General features: G+C 38.9%; 1 protein-coding gene across 1 annotated transcript; it reads right to left on the bottom strand.

Annotated features, from left to right (window-relative positions):
- Positions 1–6,326: 6,326 nt before the first annotated feature.
- Positions 6,327–12,268, bottom strand: LOC145111781 (uncharacterized). Its single transcript, XM_079048032.1, has 10 exons — positions 12,017–12,268; positions 11,889–11,901; positions 10,369–10,518; positions 9,725–9,874; positions 9,426–9,557; positions 9,087–9,344; positions 8,544–8,979; positions 7,536–8,464; positions 7,106–7,419; positions 6,327–6,992 (listed from the first exon to the last, which is right to left on the bottom strand). Exons 1-10 carry the CDS (start codon positions 12,266–12,268, stop codon positions 6,327–6,329), a joined length of 3,300 nt encoding a protein of 1,099 aa, XP_078904158.1.
- Positions 12,269–12,750: the final 482 nt, after the last annotated feature.

Here is a 12,750-nt window from a genome sequence, read left to right as displayed (position 1 = left end):
CTCTAATCTGCTCCAACAATGGAGTAATCACTGTCATCCTCAGACAAATATCCCTGATCGGGGCAGCTACCGACTTGCGGCTCAGGGCGTCGGCCACTACGTTGGCCTTGCCCGGATGATAAAGGATCTCACAGTCATAATCCTTTACCACGTCTAACCATCGGCGCTGCCTCATGTTCAGATTCGGCTGATCCATGAGGTACCTCAAACTCTTGTGATCCGTGTAAATGATACAGCGGACCCCATAGAGGTAATGTCTCCAAATCTTGAGGGCGAACACCACTGCCCCCAGCTCTAAATCGTGCGTCGGATAGTTAGCCTCGTGAGGCTTCAACTGTCTAGAGGCATAAGCTATCACATGCCCTCACTGCATCAACACTGCTCCCATACCTGTGATCGAAGCATCATAGTAAACTACAAAATCCTCTACTCCCTCTGGCAGGGTGAGAACCGGCGCCTCGCACAATCTCTGTCTGAGGGTCTCAAATGTTGCCTGCTGCTCAGGCCCCCAGCAAAACACCACCGACTTCTTGGTCAGTCGGGTGAGCGGAACTGCTATCTTGGAGAAATCCTGGATGAATCTCCTGTAGTACCCTGCCAGTCCTAGGAAACTCCGAATCTCAGTTGGAGACCTCGGGACCTCCCACTGCATCACGGCCTCTACCTTGGTCGGATCTACTAGTATACCCTTCTGGTTGACGAGGTGACTAAGGAACTGCACCTCGCGTAACCAGAACTCGCACTTGAAGAACTTCGCGAATAGTCTCTCCCTCCTTAGCGTCTCTAGCACCTCTCTCAGGTGCTCCTCATGCTGCTCCTGAGTCTTCGAATAAACCAAGATGTCATCAATGAACACTATCACAGACCGATCCAACATCGGTCTACATACGCGGTTCATGAGATCCATGAACGCGGCTGGAGCGTTGGTGAGCCCGAACGGCATAACCACAAACTCATAATGACCATAGCGGGTCCTAAAAGCGGTCTTCTGCACATCCTCATTCCTGACCCGCATCTGGTGATATCCTGACCGTAGATCAATCTTAGAGAACCAAGATGCTCCCTGAAGCTGGTCAAACAAATCGTCTATCCTCGGGAGTGGGTAACGGTTCTTCACTGTTACCTTGTTCAGCTCCCGGTAATCTATGCACATACGGTGTGACCCATCCTTCTTCCTCACGAACAGGATCGGGGCTCCCCATGGTGAACTACTCGGCCTGATGAAACCCTTGTCTAGCAGCTCCTGCAGCTGCGTAGACAACTCCTGCATCTCTGGAGGAGCCAACCGATACGGTGCTTTGGCTATCGGAGCCGCACCCGGAACCAGGTCAATCCGAAACTCGACCTGTCTTTCTGGCGGTATCCCAGGCAAGTCCTCTGGGAATACGTCCGGATACTCTCGCACTACTGGTACATCGTCAACTGTCGCCTTACCTTTCTCCCGGGCATCTATAACATAGGCGATGTACCCCGCACAACCCTGCTGAAAGTAGCGCCTCGCTCTCGCTGCTGAACAAAGAACTGGTCCGCGCTGTGGCCTCTCGCCCTGAATCACTAACTATCCCCCACTGGGAGTGCGAACCCTCACTAACTGCAGCTCACAATCAATCACTGCGCCATTGGGGCTCAGCCAATCCATACCCACTATAACATTATTCCCCCGCAGGGGAATAGGAACCAAGTCCACTGAAAACTGCTCATCAAATAACTGTAGCGAACACCCCCTATGTAGTCTCGCGACCCTGATGGTCTTGTCATCCGCTATCTCAACCTCAAGTGGACAATCCAGCTCCCCCGGAGCTCTGCTAAACCTCTTGCTAAGCGTAAGTGAAACAAATGATCGGGTAGCCCCTGAGTCAAACAATACTGTAGCTAAAATGCCGTTCACTAAGAACGACCCTATACAAAAACATATAACCATGAGAAACAATCAATATCAATAAAGAGACAAGAGGAATTTACGTACCCGTCACTACATCAGGATTCCTCGCGCCTCCTCTGCTGTCATCTGGAAAGCTCTACTCTTCGCCACTGGTGCCTTACCCTGGCCCTGACGGCCGTCTGTAATCCTCAATGTAGCAGGGGCTGGTGCCGCCACCTTCCCTGCTGCTGCCAAACTCGGACACTGGGACTTTTTATGTCCCCTCTGATTGCAATGGAAGCAAATCAGGTCAGATGCTATGGTGGTGGTGGTGGTAGTAGCTGTACAATCTCTGCTCATGTGCCCGGTCCGGCCGCACTTGTAGCAACCGGGACTCCCTGCCTTGCATGCCCCATCGTGCAATCTCCCACACCTGCCACGCCGACTGTGGCTCTACTGTCCTCTAGGTCTGTGATCCGATACCTTGGGCTTTTTGCCCGAACTCCCTGTACCAGATGCTGCTTCTGGCTTCCTCTTCTTCTCCATCTCCAAATCTATCTCTCTCTCTCGAGCCCTCGCAATCATATCATCCAGCGTTTTACAGCTGGACCGGCTCACAAACTGGCGGATATCACTCCGCAACATCTCATGATAACGGGCCTTCTTCATTTCCTCATCAGCTGCGTACTGAGGAACAAGAAGAGCCCTCTCCCTGAACTTGGTAGTAATCTCCGCCACTGTCTCTGTAGTCTGGGTAAGATCCTGAAACTCCCTAGCTAACTGCTGCACCTCAATAACCGGTGCAAACTCGGCTCTGAACCTGGTAGTAAAATCAACCAATGTCATCGCATCAAGATCTGCGTCATCTCCGATAACATGCCCGATCTCCTCCCACCAATCTCGTGTCCTGTCCTTCAGAAGACAGGATGCTAGTCTGACCTTGTCCCCCTCGGGACATCTGCTGGTGTAGAACGCATTGGTGACATCCGCCAACCACCTGGTACTCGCAATGGGATCCCGTGCCCCATGGAAGTCTGGAGCTCTACAAGCCCGGAACTCCCTGAAGGTGAGTGTGCGCGACCCCATCATGGCCGCCACCTCAGCACGGAATGTGCTCAACCTCTCGTCCATCAGCTCTAAAATACCCTCCTTGATCGAACCGAAGATCACAGGAGTCTGCTCAAGTATGGTGCGAGTAACCTCTGAAGAGAGGAACTCCCTGGTCTGCTCATCTAGATGCTCGGCCCCCGAGCCTGATCCTGATCCCTCGCCGGCTCCTGAACTGCCGACTGCTCGCCTAGGGCGTAAAACCACCATTCTGAAAACACATCATGACAAACGTCAGAAACACTGATATATCTCGAGGGATCGCTACTACTACAAGTTTCATGGTCTCATCTCAGCCTTCCTCGATTCAAGTAAGGATCCTCTGCTTTCAGTAGTACGGGCCCATACTACCTTCCACATCTATCCGTACTTTCCTCAAGAACTGCCTTGACTCCACCAAGTCACTTCTACTGCTACTGATCTCTGCTACTCTCATCCTAGGCTTGCCCTAGGGAAATCTCTGACTCCACCCAACCCAGTCCTCAACTGCTGAAGGCCTCCTTGTAATGCCAATTAGCCATCACCCGAATACCATCACATGTGACGAGGCTTAGATAATCCTTCGAGTAGAAGACTCGTCCCTACAACGGTTAGACTCAAACAAGAGCTGCGCAATAGGGCCAAATCCGGCACTCTGAGATTATTCAACCCTGATCACAAGTGACGTGACGTATTCACCTAATGACTAACTCCCATCACTCAGAGTCCCACAAAGCACAAAGCAAGCAGCATTCAGACACAGGAAACTACTCAAGCAATCCTATCCTCATAACAAGAAACTGTACTAGCATACAATGCTAAGCTCATACTATTAGGCATAACCTAAACAGGCTATCCTACTACTGTCTACTCAATACTAGCATGCAAATTTCATATAGCTGAAACACATATAACAGGTACATAAGGCATCCTCCTAGATCCTTACTCCTATTCTAGCATGCTGTTCTACTGAAACTGAAACTGATAATCATAGCATAAACTTGTATGGGTAATTTGGGGAGTACTTACTTGAGCTCGGCTGATCGCATGCACCACACCCTTTTTCTCTTTTTCAAAAACTCTTTTCTTTTTAAGTTTTCTTTTTCAAAAATTCCTTTGAAAACATTTTTCTTTTGAAAATCTTTTTACCATTTCCTTAGTTTGAGTCCAGTCACATCCGAGAGTGTGCCTGAATCCCTCAAACCAAGGCTCTGATACCAACTTGTAACGCTCCGAAAATACCACCCAAAAATTTTTGTTTAAAAACTTTACTAAACCATAATATCAAATATTAAAAGATAAATCCATGAATCATGTATCTCAAAATGTCATAATAAATTTATCAAATCGAAACTAGTGTCAAGATCATATCAAATATCAGAGTCTAACTCCCAGGCTAAAACTGTGGTGTGTGTCATGCCATCATCCCGAGCCCTTCCCTTTGCTAGCTGAAGTACCTGAAACCAAAACTGAAACTGTAAGCACGAAGCTTAGTGAGCTCCCCCAAACTACCACATACCATACAATAACATATAAAGCACATACTGGGCCTTGCCAACTGCATCGAATCGAAATCCAGAAACTGCATCGGACCGAAGTCCGGAAACTGCATCGGACCGAAGTCCGGAAACTGACCACGGCCTTGCCCTCTGCATCGGACAGAATTCCGGAAACTGCATCGGACCGAAGTCTAGAAACTCACCAGGGCCATGCCCTCTGCATCGGACCGAAGTCCGAAAACTGCATCGGACCAAAGTCCGGAATCTACCCAGGGCCTTGCCCTCTGCATCGGACCGAAGTCCGGAAACTGACTGAACATGACATAGCATAATCATAACTACTAGCATAAACACATATACTGCATACTGCATCAGACCGAAGTCCGGAACACATAACACAAAAACATGCTTGAATCACAAAGACATCAAGCACACTGAACTACTGCATCGGACCGAAGTCCGGGACTACTGCTGACTAAACGGTCCGGCATTGTGGCCGTAGACCCATTCCTACTGGAAGGAAAACTCACCTCGTAACGCTGGCTGCTGAGGTGCTAAATCTGAGACTGTCTGACTGCTGCTCCGGAACTCCCCGGCTACAAATCCCATAAACACTAAATCAAATACTGATAACTAATCTCAGGGTAAAATTACTATTTTACCCCTGGTCAAAGTCAACTTCCTGGTTAAAGTCAACTTTCAATTGACCGGACTCGCCGAGTTGGCCCGCCAACTCGCCGAGTCCTTATCATTCTTTCTAATCCTCTACCCGCTTCTACTCGTCGAGTTTGGCAAAGACTCGACGAGTTCTTCTTCGATACTAACATCGAGTCTAACTTCATCCGACTCGCCGAGTTGTATGAACAACTCGTCGAGTTCTCATTCATCATAAGAACACGTCCTGACTGTGACTCGCCGAGTTGTATGAACAACTCGTCAAGTCTGTTCTTGAGGCAAGAAGATTGCATTGGACTCGCCGAGTCACGGCGTGGACTCGCCGAGTCCCCTGCATGTCATTACTATACAGTCGATTCTAGTCGATTTCAGTGCATCCAATTCATAGATCTGGACTTCTAGGGCTGGTTTTGCACGTAAAGTTTCCAACTTTACGTGCATGCACACGAGAATTGGACTAAAACACCAAAATCATCCAACACTAAGCACTTAGGGTTTGGAACAAGGCTATATTTGCATAAAGGTAGCTACTTTGAGCTCCTGGAGCTCAATGATGTCCAGATCTATAGTTCACTACCCTAAGGAGGCTCCAATCTCGAGTTTGAACCTTGAAATGTCCCAAAAGTGGCAAAACAAGCATATATGAAGATCTACTAGGAAAATGAACAAGGTAGAGACTTTATTACTAGATGTAGTAGCAAATGGAAGCTAGCTTCTGGATCTCCTTCTTCTCCTTTGCACCTTCTCTCTTTCCTTCTCTTCTACACTTCCAAGAATACACCAAAACACTCAAAAATCAAGAAGGAATCACTCAAACTCACCTATGGAGGCTAGGGTTTTGAGGGGGAACGCTCTAGGGGTGCTGGAGGCTGGGATGAGGGCTATAAGGACGTTTAAATAGGGTACAAACCCTAAGGATTAGGGTTTCATCCAGACTGGCCTACTCGTCGAGTCCAGGAGCAGACTCGCCAAGTAGATCACTTAAAACCCACGTCCAAACCTGGCATCTACTCGACGAGTTAGGACTACTACTCGTCGAGTAGCTCTTTATAAAAGACTTTTAATAAATTAATACGTACCAGGAACGGGCCGTTACACTATCGTTGGTTATAAAGAATTCCATCTGCCAAATATTCCCATGTGTTTTCCCAAACAACCTCCGGTTTAGACATACTATTACACATCAACAGTGTAGCAAATAAGAATCATAGGTAAAAACCAGATCCAGAATGACTCGCTTCTTTGATTGCATCGATGTATTCCTTGTCATCATCCAAGAGACCAAGAGCATAACAAGCATCTCTAAAAGAAGAATATTCTTCACCATTGACTGTGCGAATTTCTTCAAATGATTTGGGACCTTTCACCTTATTTAAAAATATCCTTAAAATATAAGCTTCACCTAGATTAGGTGAAACCGAATGAATTCTACCAATGCACTTTCTTACTTTCCGTGGCTTCCAAATCCTATCACCACATTGCCAAACAAACTTTGTAGGAAATTCAACATACGTAAGTTTCCGTGCATCAGCATTAACTGCATTACACTCCATCCAAGTTGTGAACATTGAAGAAGCAACAGAAGGTTTGTCCAGAACATCGTCAATATCATCGTCTTCCCCATATATAATTTGTTGTTGACAAGGAAGATGAAAAGGCAGTCTAACCACAGAAGGATAGTTGTAATGAACATCATATTTAAAAATTCGCCATGATGCTTCACATGCAGATAAATATCTACAGTCGTAGTACTCATTTATTTCATCAACCGCATCATTAGTATCACACTCGTTATTGTTTCGTACAATGCCAACTGTAGCTCTATCAGGTCCTTTGTTTATGTATTTAAATAAATACTTTATAGAAGAACCCTGATTGCACCATTCAACATTAATATGTGTTTGATATCTTTTCAATAGATATTTGTTGTAAGGGACAACATTTCTATTATCCAACTTTACGCCCGATTTTTCAACAAAATGACCATCGTTTCTTCTCCTATATAATGGAAAACCATTCTGATCAACAGACGTATGATTACATAATTGCTTTGGAAAGTTTTTCGAGCACTTTTGTCGACCATACAAGGACAATTGATATTTTCAGTGCCACATGGACCATGAATCATGAACTCATTCACAAGAGAATACAATTCTGGATCTTCATCTATGTTTGGTATCTCAGCAGAAATTATCGGATCGATAAATTCAACAGTGGGTAGCTTGTAGTCAGAATGCATAAATAGACATATATGACTATGGGGCAAACCTCTCTTTTGAAATTCAATTGTATAAACAACTGCATAATACTTTGCACAAAAATCAAATATTATTATACCATAATGAAAAATATAAAAATTATATAATAAATAGCATAAACTTTTATCAATTATCAAGAAACATTATTTCAAATACCTGCTTGAATTATGCCAAAAATGTGATTCTCCCTTAAGTCTTTAATAAATGCATCAAGTTTGATCTTGAACAACCTACATAGTATATCAGGTCTGTCTTCTGGTTGAAGTGAAGTATCTTTAAGAAACCTTTTAACCTCTGGCCATTTGGGATTACACGTAAAGGTTATGAAGAAATCAGGATATCCAAACCATTTACATAACGACATGACATCCAAATAGTTCTTGAGCATATAGCGCGCACCACCAGTAAAAGATGAAGGTAATATCACACGTTGGCCGACGTTGGAGATATATGTAGTTCCTTGAGCTTTTTGGTTACGTAAATTCTCATATGACTCGCATCTAAGAACATGTTGTTGCCTACGTATGTAATACAATCTCTCACTTTCAATCATGGTATAAGCATCTACCAAAAATTGTTGAAACAACCTTTTTGAATTAAGAATAAGTGAGAACGAATGATCCCTGTCTTGAATTCTAAAAGCGAAAAATTCTCTCATTGTACATTTTGCACGCTTGCTGTTTGTTGTAGATGTAACAACTCTATGAAGAATATCAACGCGGTAACCATCATCTCCATATGGAAATAGTAGTGGATATTGGAGAGGAAGGTAAGAAGGATGCAATTCACTGATACGTTGTAGAAATCCCGATTTAGTTTCAACAACGATATCTCTATTTTCAACTGAATCATAAATGTCACCTATAATTAAAGCGACAACCTCAGAAGCAGTAGGTAGGTTATATGTCCTTCCATCTCGATCTCTTCTGCCGATGATTTTTAACTTCATATCAACTTGAGGATATTTTTTACAAGTATCTCTTACCATCCTATAAGAGCTAACCAATACATTATTTGAATCTAACATCAACTTCAAATCTTCAATAATATCATTATCGATTGATGTAGATTGATGTTTTTCCCCACTATAAAAATTGAAAATATACATAATATTAGTAAAAAAAAGATCGAAATTAACTATGAATAAGAAGGTTGAAAATATACCCAAAACATCTCTGCCGATTTGAATTTTCGTTGTCCGTATCATAAATGTATAACTGAGATAATTTTGGTTGCGATCCATCTGGTGGTAAAATGCTTCCAATACTATGATAATTTTGACCACCAAGTCTGAAAATGTATAGAGCATTTCCTCTATTGATTGAAGAATCAATTTTACCACCCATCGACGTAAAAGAAAACATTGAATTGTAACGTCGAATGTTTTTCATAAAGTTTTTGCTTTTAGAATCCGTTCCTCGAAACATTATTTCATAAGTTGGTGGTACGTTCTTTAAATATGGAAGTTGAACCTTGTCATAACCACAACATAATGAATAATCTGTGTTTCCTCTTTCTTTTCCTCTAATGGATTCATTTTTCCATAATTTTGCATGACATGTTTGACATACCACAATTTGATCACCATGATCCAAATATTCTGTAATAAAATAAAGATGTATAAGTAAAATATTGAATTTCATAAACAGTTATAATACAATATTTGAGTTGTAGAATAAAAAGAAAATGGGTATATATATGGATTACCTTTGGAAATACCAATTATTTGGTTTTCAGTAATGACTTCATGCATATTTCCTACATCTGCTGTCAAATCAATAAATGGAATAGGAGATAAATTTTCCAACTTCCTTTTTAATTTATGACATCCTGGATTTAACTTGATTGACGATGAAGAAGCAGTTATTGTAGATGCATTTCTCGAGGTCATACCATTACAAAGTCCAGAATAATGTCTATTATTTTGTAATGTTGAAGTTGTGTAGTTATTGATACTACTATTGGCTGAAAAAAAATAGTAAAATTATTACCATTTGAAATGTTAGAAAGTGGTTGAAAGATAATTTTGAAAAGCAAAATTATTACCATTTGAAATGTTAGATAATGGAGTTCTAACATTTATATATGAAGAAGATGATTGTAGGGGTGTATTTTGGTTTCCACGGGATTTATAGGAACGGGCATTTTCTTTTTCACGAACAACGTTTTTTGATTGATCTGTAAAAAACAAATTGTTAAAAAAATTGAAGACGTGTATTATAAAATTAAATTAGCATGTAAATTTTATATTAGTACATTGAAATAATAAAAAATGATGATAATGTATGTATTTTTTATATAGATATATGAATGGTGAAAATTAAAAAATAAAATAAGAAAATTACAAATATCTGTGTGTGTTAAGACATGTGTTCCACATCGATTTTGAACACTGGATTTTGTATTCTTTTTCTTCGACCTCTTGTTATCCAAATATAATTTTCTCTGTCTTCTTTTCTCTTTTGCTTGCAAGTAGTACATAAAATCATTTGTTCCTGTATAACGAATAAAAAGTATATGATATAAAATGTATAGGAGTGTAAATAATTGTGTTTGATATAAAACTGAATATAATAAATGATTGGAATTTGGTTAAAATTAAATTTTTCATATTAATATATAATAAATAATAATAATAGTGAAGAAAGAAATGTACATTTGTAACCGTTGTTAATAAATGTTGCAGATGATGAATCTTCTTGGTCGATGAAGTAGGCAATTTTTTTGGTTTTTCTTATTATGTTAATAAAGATTATTGTTAGAATAATACATGTTATTGTTTGATTATGAAATTGCTTCAGGTGGATAATATATTTATTTAAATATGGATTTAACAATATCTTTTTAAAATATATAGAATTTATAAAACATTGTAATTATATAATATGAAAATAATTTATGTGACATTTTTGTGTTATTAAAAGATATATTTAGAGCTTAAAAAATGTGTAACAAAAATATAAAAAAAAATGTTAAAGAACAAACATACCGTTGTAAGGTGTATCAAGTGCATTTGTAGCTGTTGAAATTTGTCGGCTTGATGTAGTAGACAAATTAATGTTATTTCTATTATCTAAATAAAAACTATTTAATTTTCTACTCTTTTTAGAATTAAACGACTTCATGATATATCTGGAATCTGAAGAAATAACAATAATTAATTTATAAGATAATATGATAAACAGTAAAGAGTATGATTAAATTAAAGCAAAATAAAGTATAAACTAATATTATGAAAATATTTGACATATAATTGCAATTTGTTTTATCATATTCTTTAAGTGGGTCTATTTTTGAAATATGATTGCATTTATATATTTTATATTTTTTTATGTACCCTAATATAAAAAGTAAATTTATTGTATATTTATATAACATTTATAAAATAAAATGTGAACAAATACTATTTATATTAAAAAACATATGAGTAAACAAAATGTACATAAACTTTTGTTAATGATTCACAAGTTAATATAGAAGTTAGTTGTCATTTATTATTAAACAGGGACCATTTACGCATATTTACTTAAACATGGAGCATAAATTGGAATTTTCTTTACTTAAAAGATAAAACAAACGTTTAGGTTAGTCTGAAACACAAAGATGCATTACATTCGGACTTGTATGTATAGATAGAAACGAAGAACGAAAACAAATAGTTGGGTTAAAACTTATTCGTTTGTTGTGTCGATCTTTTAAACTTACAAGGTTAAAGATGTGTTAAGGTAAGAAAAATGGGGACCGGAGGCGAAGGTGTATTACAAATCGACTTCAATATTAACTGGAAATTTCAATTTTTCATAAATAAAGATTTGCTTACCTGTAATCGTCAACTGGAGAGGACAACATGAATCAAGAACGAAAAAACGCAGCTACTATTGGCAAAGCAAAGACGATCCAGAGGAAATGAATTAAAATAAGGTTAGGATTTTATAATCTTTTAATTCAGGTTTGAACTTTTGATTTTGAAATTGTGTGGAGGGAACGATAATTTGTTTTGAAATTTTGAAACTATTAAAACAAATTGTTGCTAATCATCCATGAATATCGGTGAAAATAATAAAAGTCTTCTATTAATCTTTTGTAAAACGACATTAATTGTCCAGAATATGAAATTACAAAAATCCAAGAACAGATTACAGTGCATCAATAGTCAAATTCCACAATTAATTGATTTAAGAGTATCTTAATAGTGGGGTGGGCATTTTAGGCATTTTAAACATCTTAAAAGATCAAAATATTTGGTTAAGTTTTTCTAGATTCTGAAAGTTATATATAATTAATATTATGTAATCCATATCATTTATATATTATGTTTAATTCCAACAGTTCATGAGATCAGCAACACAAAACAATATATGAGATCTTTATTGGTGATATAATATCCATAGTTACCAAGATACTATGCTCCAAAAATGATAAACCTGGAAAGTTACATGAGCATTAACATAAAATATATAAACACATCATATATTTCATTAAACAAACTATAAGTTTCAAAGTTTTTACAAACTATGATGTTCTATTACACCCAATATACAAAATATAATTACTAATTGTCTTAACCATGAAATATGTAACTTCATCAAAAAAAAAGAGATAACAGTTACATACACTAAGTTTTTCCATGCAATAACATTCTCTTTAGCCATGTCCATTGCATCTTCCATCTTTCCTCTGGGAATGGTCATGTTTAGCATATGCTTGATGTATGTTATTCCATCATCAACTGTTGACATTGGGTGTTCTATTACAAAGAGATGAATAAGCTTCTGAACTCTTTTCGCTGGTGAGTTCATCATGAAGTGGGGAAAAATTGTTGGCACATATATTGGCTTGTGTTCCACATACAGATGTTCAATCTCACGGAATTGATGTGCCCTAACCATTGCTTTGAAATTTCCCAAAGCATCATCATCCAAATTTGAGTCATTGACAAACCAGAATGTTGTTCAGTTGGCATATGATATCAGTATCCCATAGTTGTATAACCCAAACTTTTAGAAAAACTACCAAGCAAATCCATGTCAAGCAAATCGATGTTGACAAAAGTAATAAAGTGAACTTTTGTTTTTTCATATGCTTTACCTAGATAATCAGTAAAATATCCGCCACGGACAACTCTAATGGTGAACCTCTTGTCGTTTCCTTTGCCATACTCTATAATCGGTGTGTGTTTTGTGTAAGGGTTGATGTCTTGTAAAGAGTCGAATTGTGTTTAGTCTATTTCGTATGTAATGTATTTACTAAGTCTCTTTTGTACGAAGCGTAATGGTTCCAGACTTAGTATTTTTGTACTCTCATGTTTCCTATAAATAGGGACTGAGCTTTGGTTTAGATCACGAGTTTTCCAGATTTCGTAGTCTACTTT

The sequence above is a fragment of the Lactuca virosa genome, chromosome 5, assembly GCF_052849685.1.
Source record: "Lactuca virosa cultivar CGN04683 chromosome 5, Lactuca_virosa_CGN04683_v6, whole genome shotgun sequence".
NCBI classification, from domain to species: domain Eukaryota; kingdom Viridiplantae; phylum Streptophyta; class Magnoliopsida; order Asterales; family Asteraceae; genus Lactuca; species Lactuca virosa.
Note: the sequence above shows the minus strand (reverse complement) of the source record. Positions and strands in the feature narration are given on the sequence as shown.

What these genes read in the sequence shown, in the direction of transcription:
- LOC145111781 (XM_079048032.1), bottom strand. Translation starts at nt 12,268, where the DNA reads ATGGTTAGGGCACATCAATTCCGTGAGATTGAACATCTGTATGTGGAA. An exon ending in AATAATTGGTATTTCCAAAG is followed by an intron (nt 8,980 to 9,086) that starts GTAATCCATATA and finishes ATTTTATTACAG; the next exon opens with AATATTTGGATCATGGTGAT. An exon ending in TTTTGGCATAATTCAAGCAG is followed by an intron (nt 7,420 to 7,535) that starts GTATTTGAAATA and finishes AGTATTATGCAG; the next exon opens with TTGTTTATACAATTGAATTT.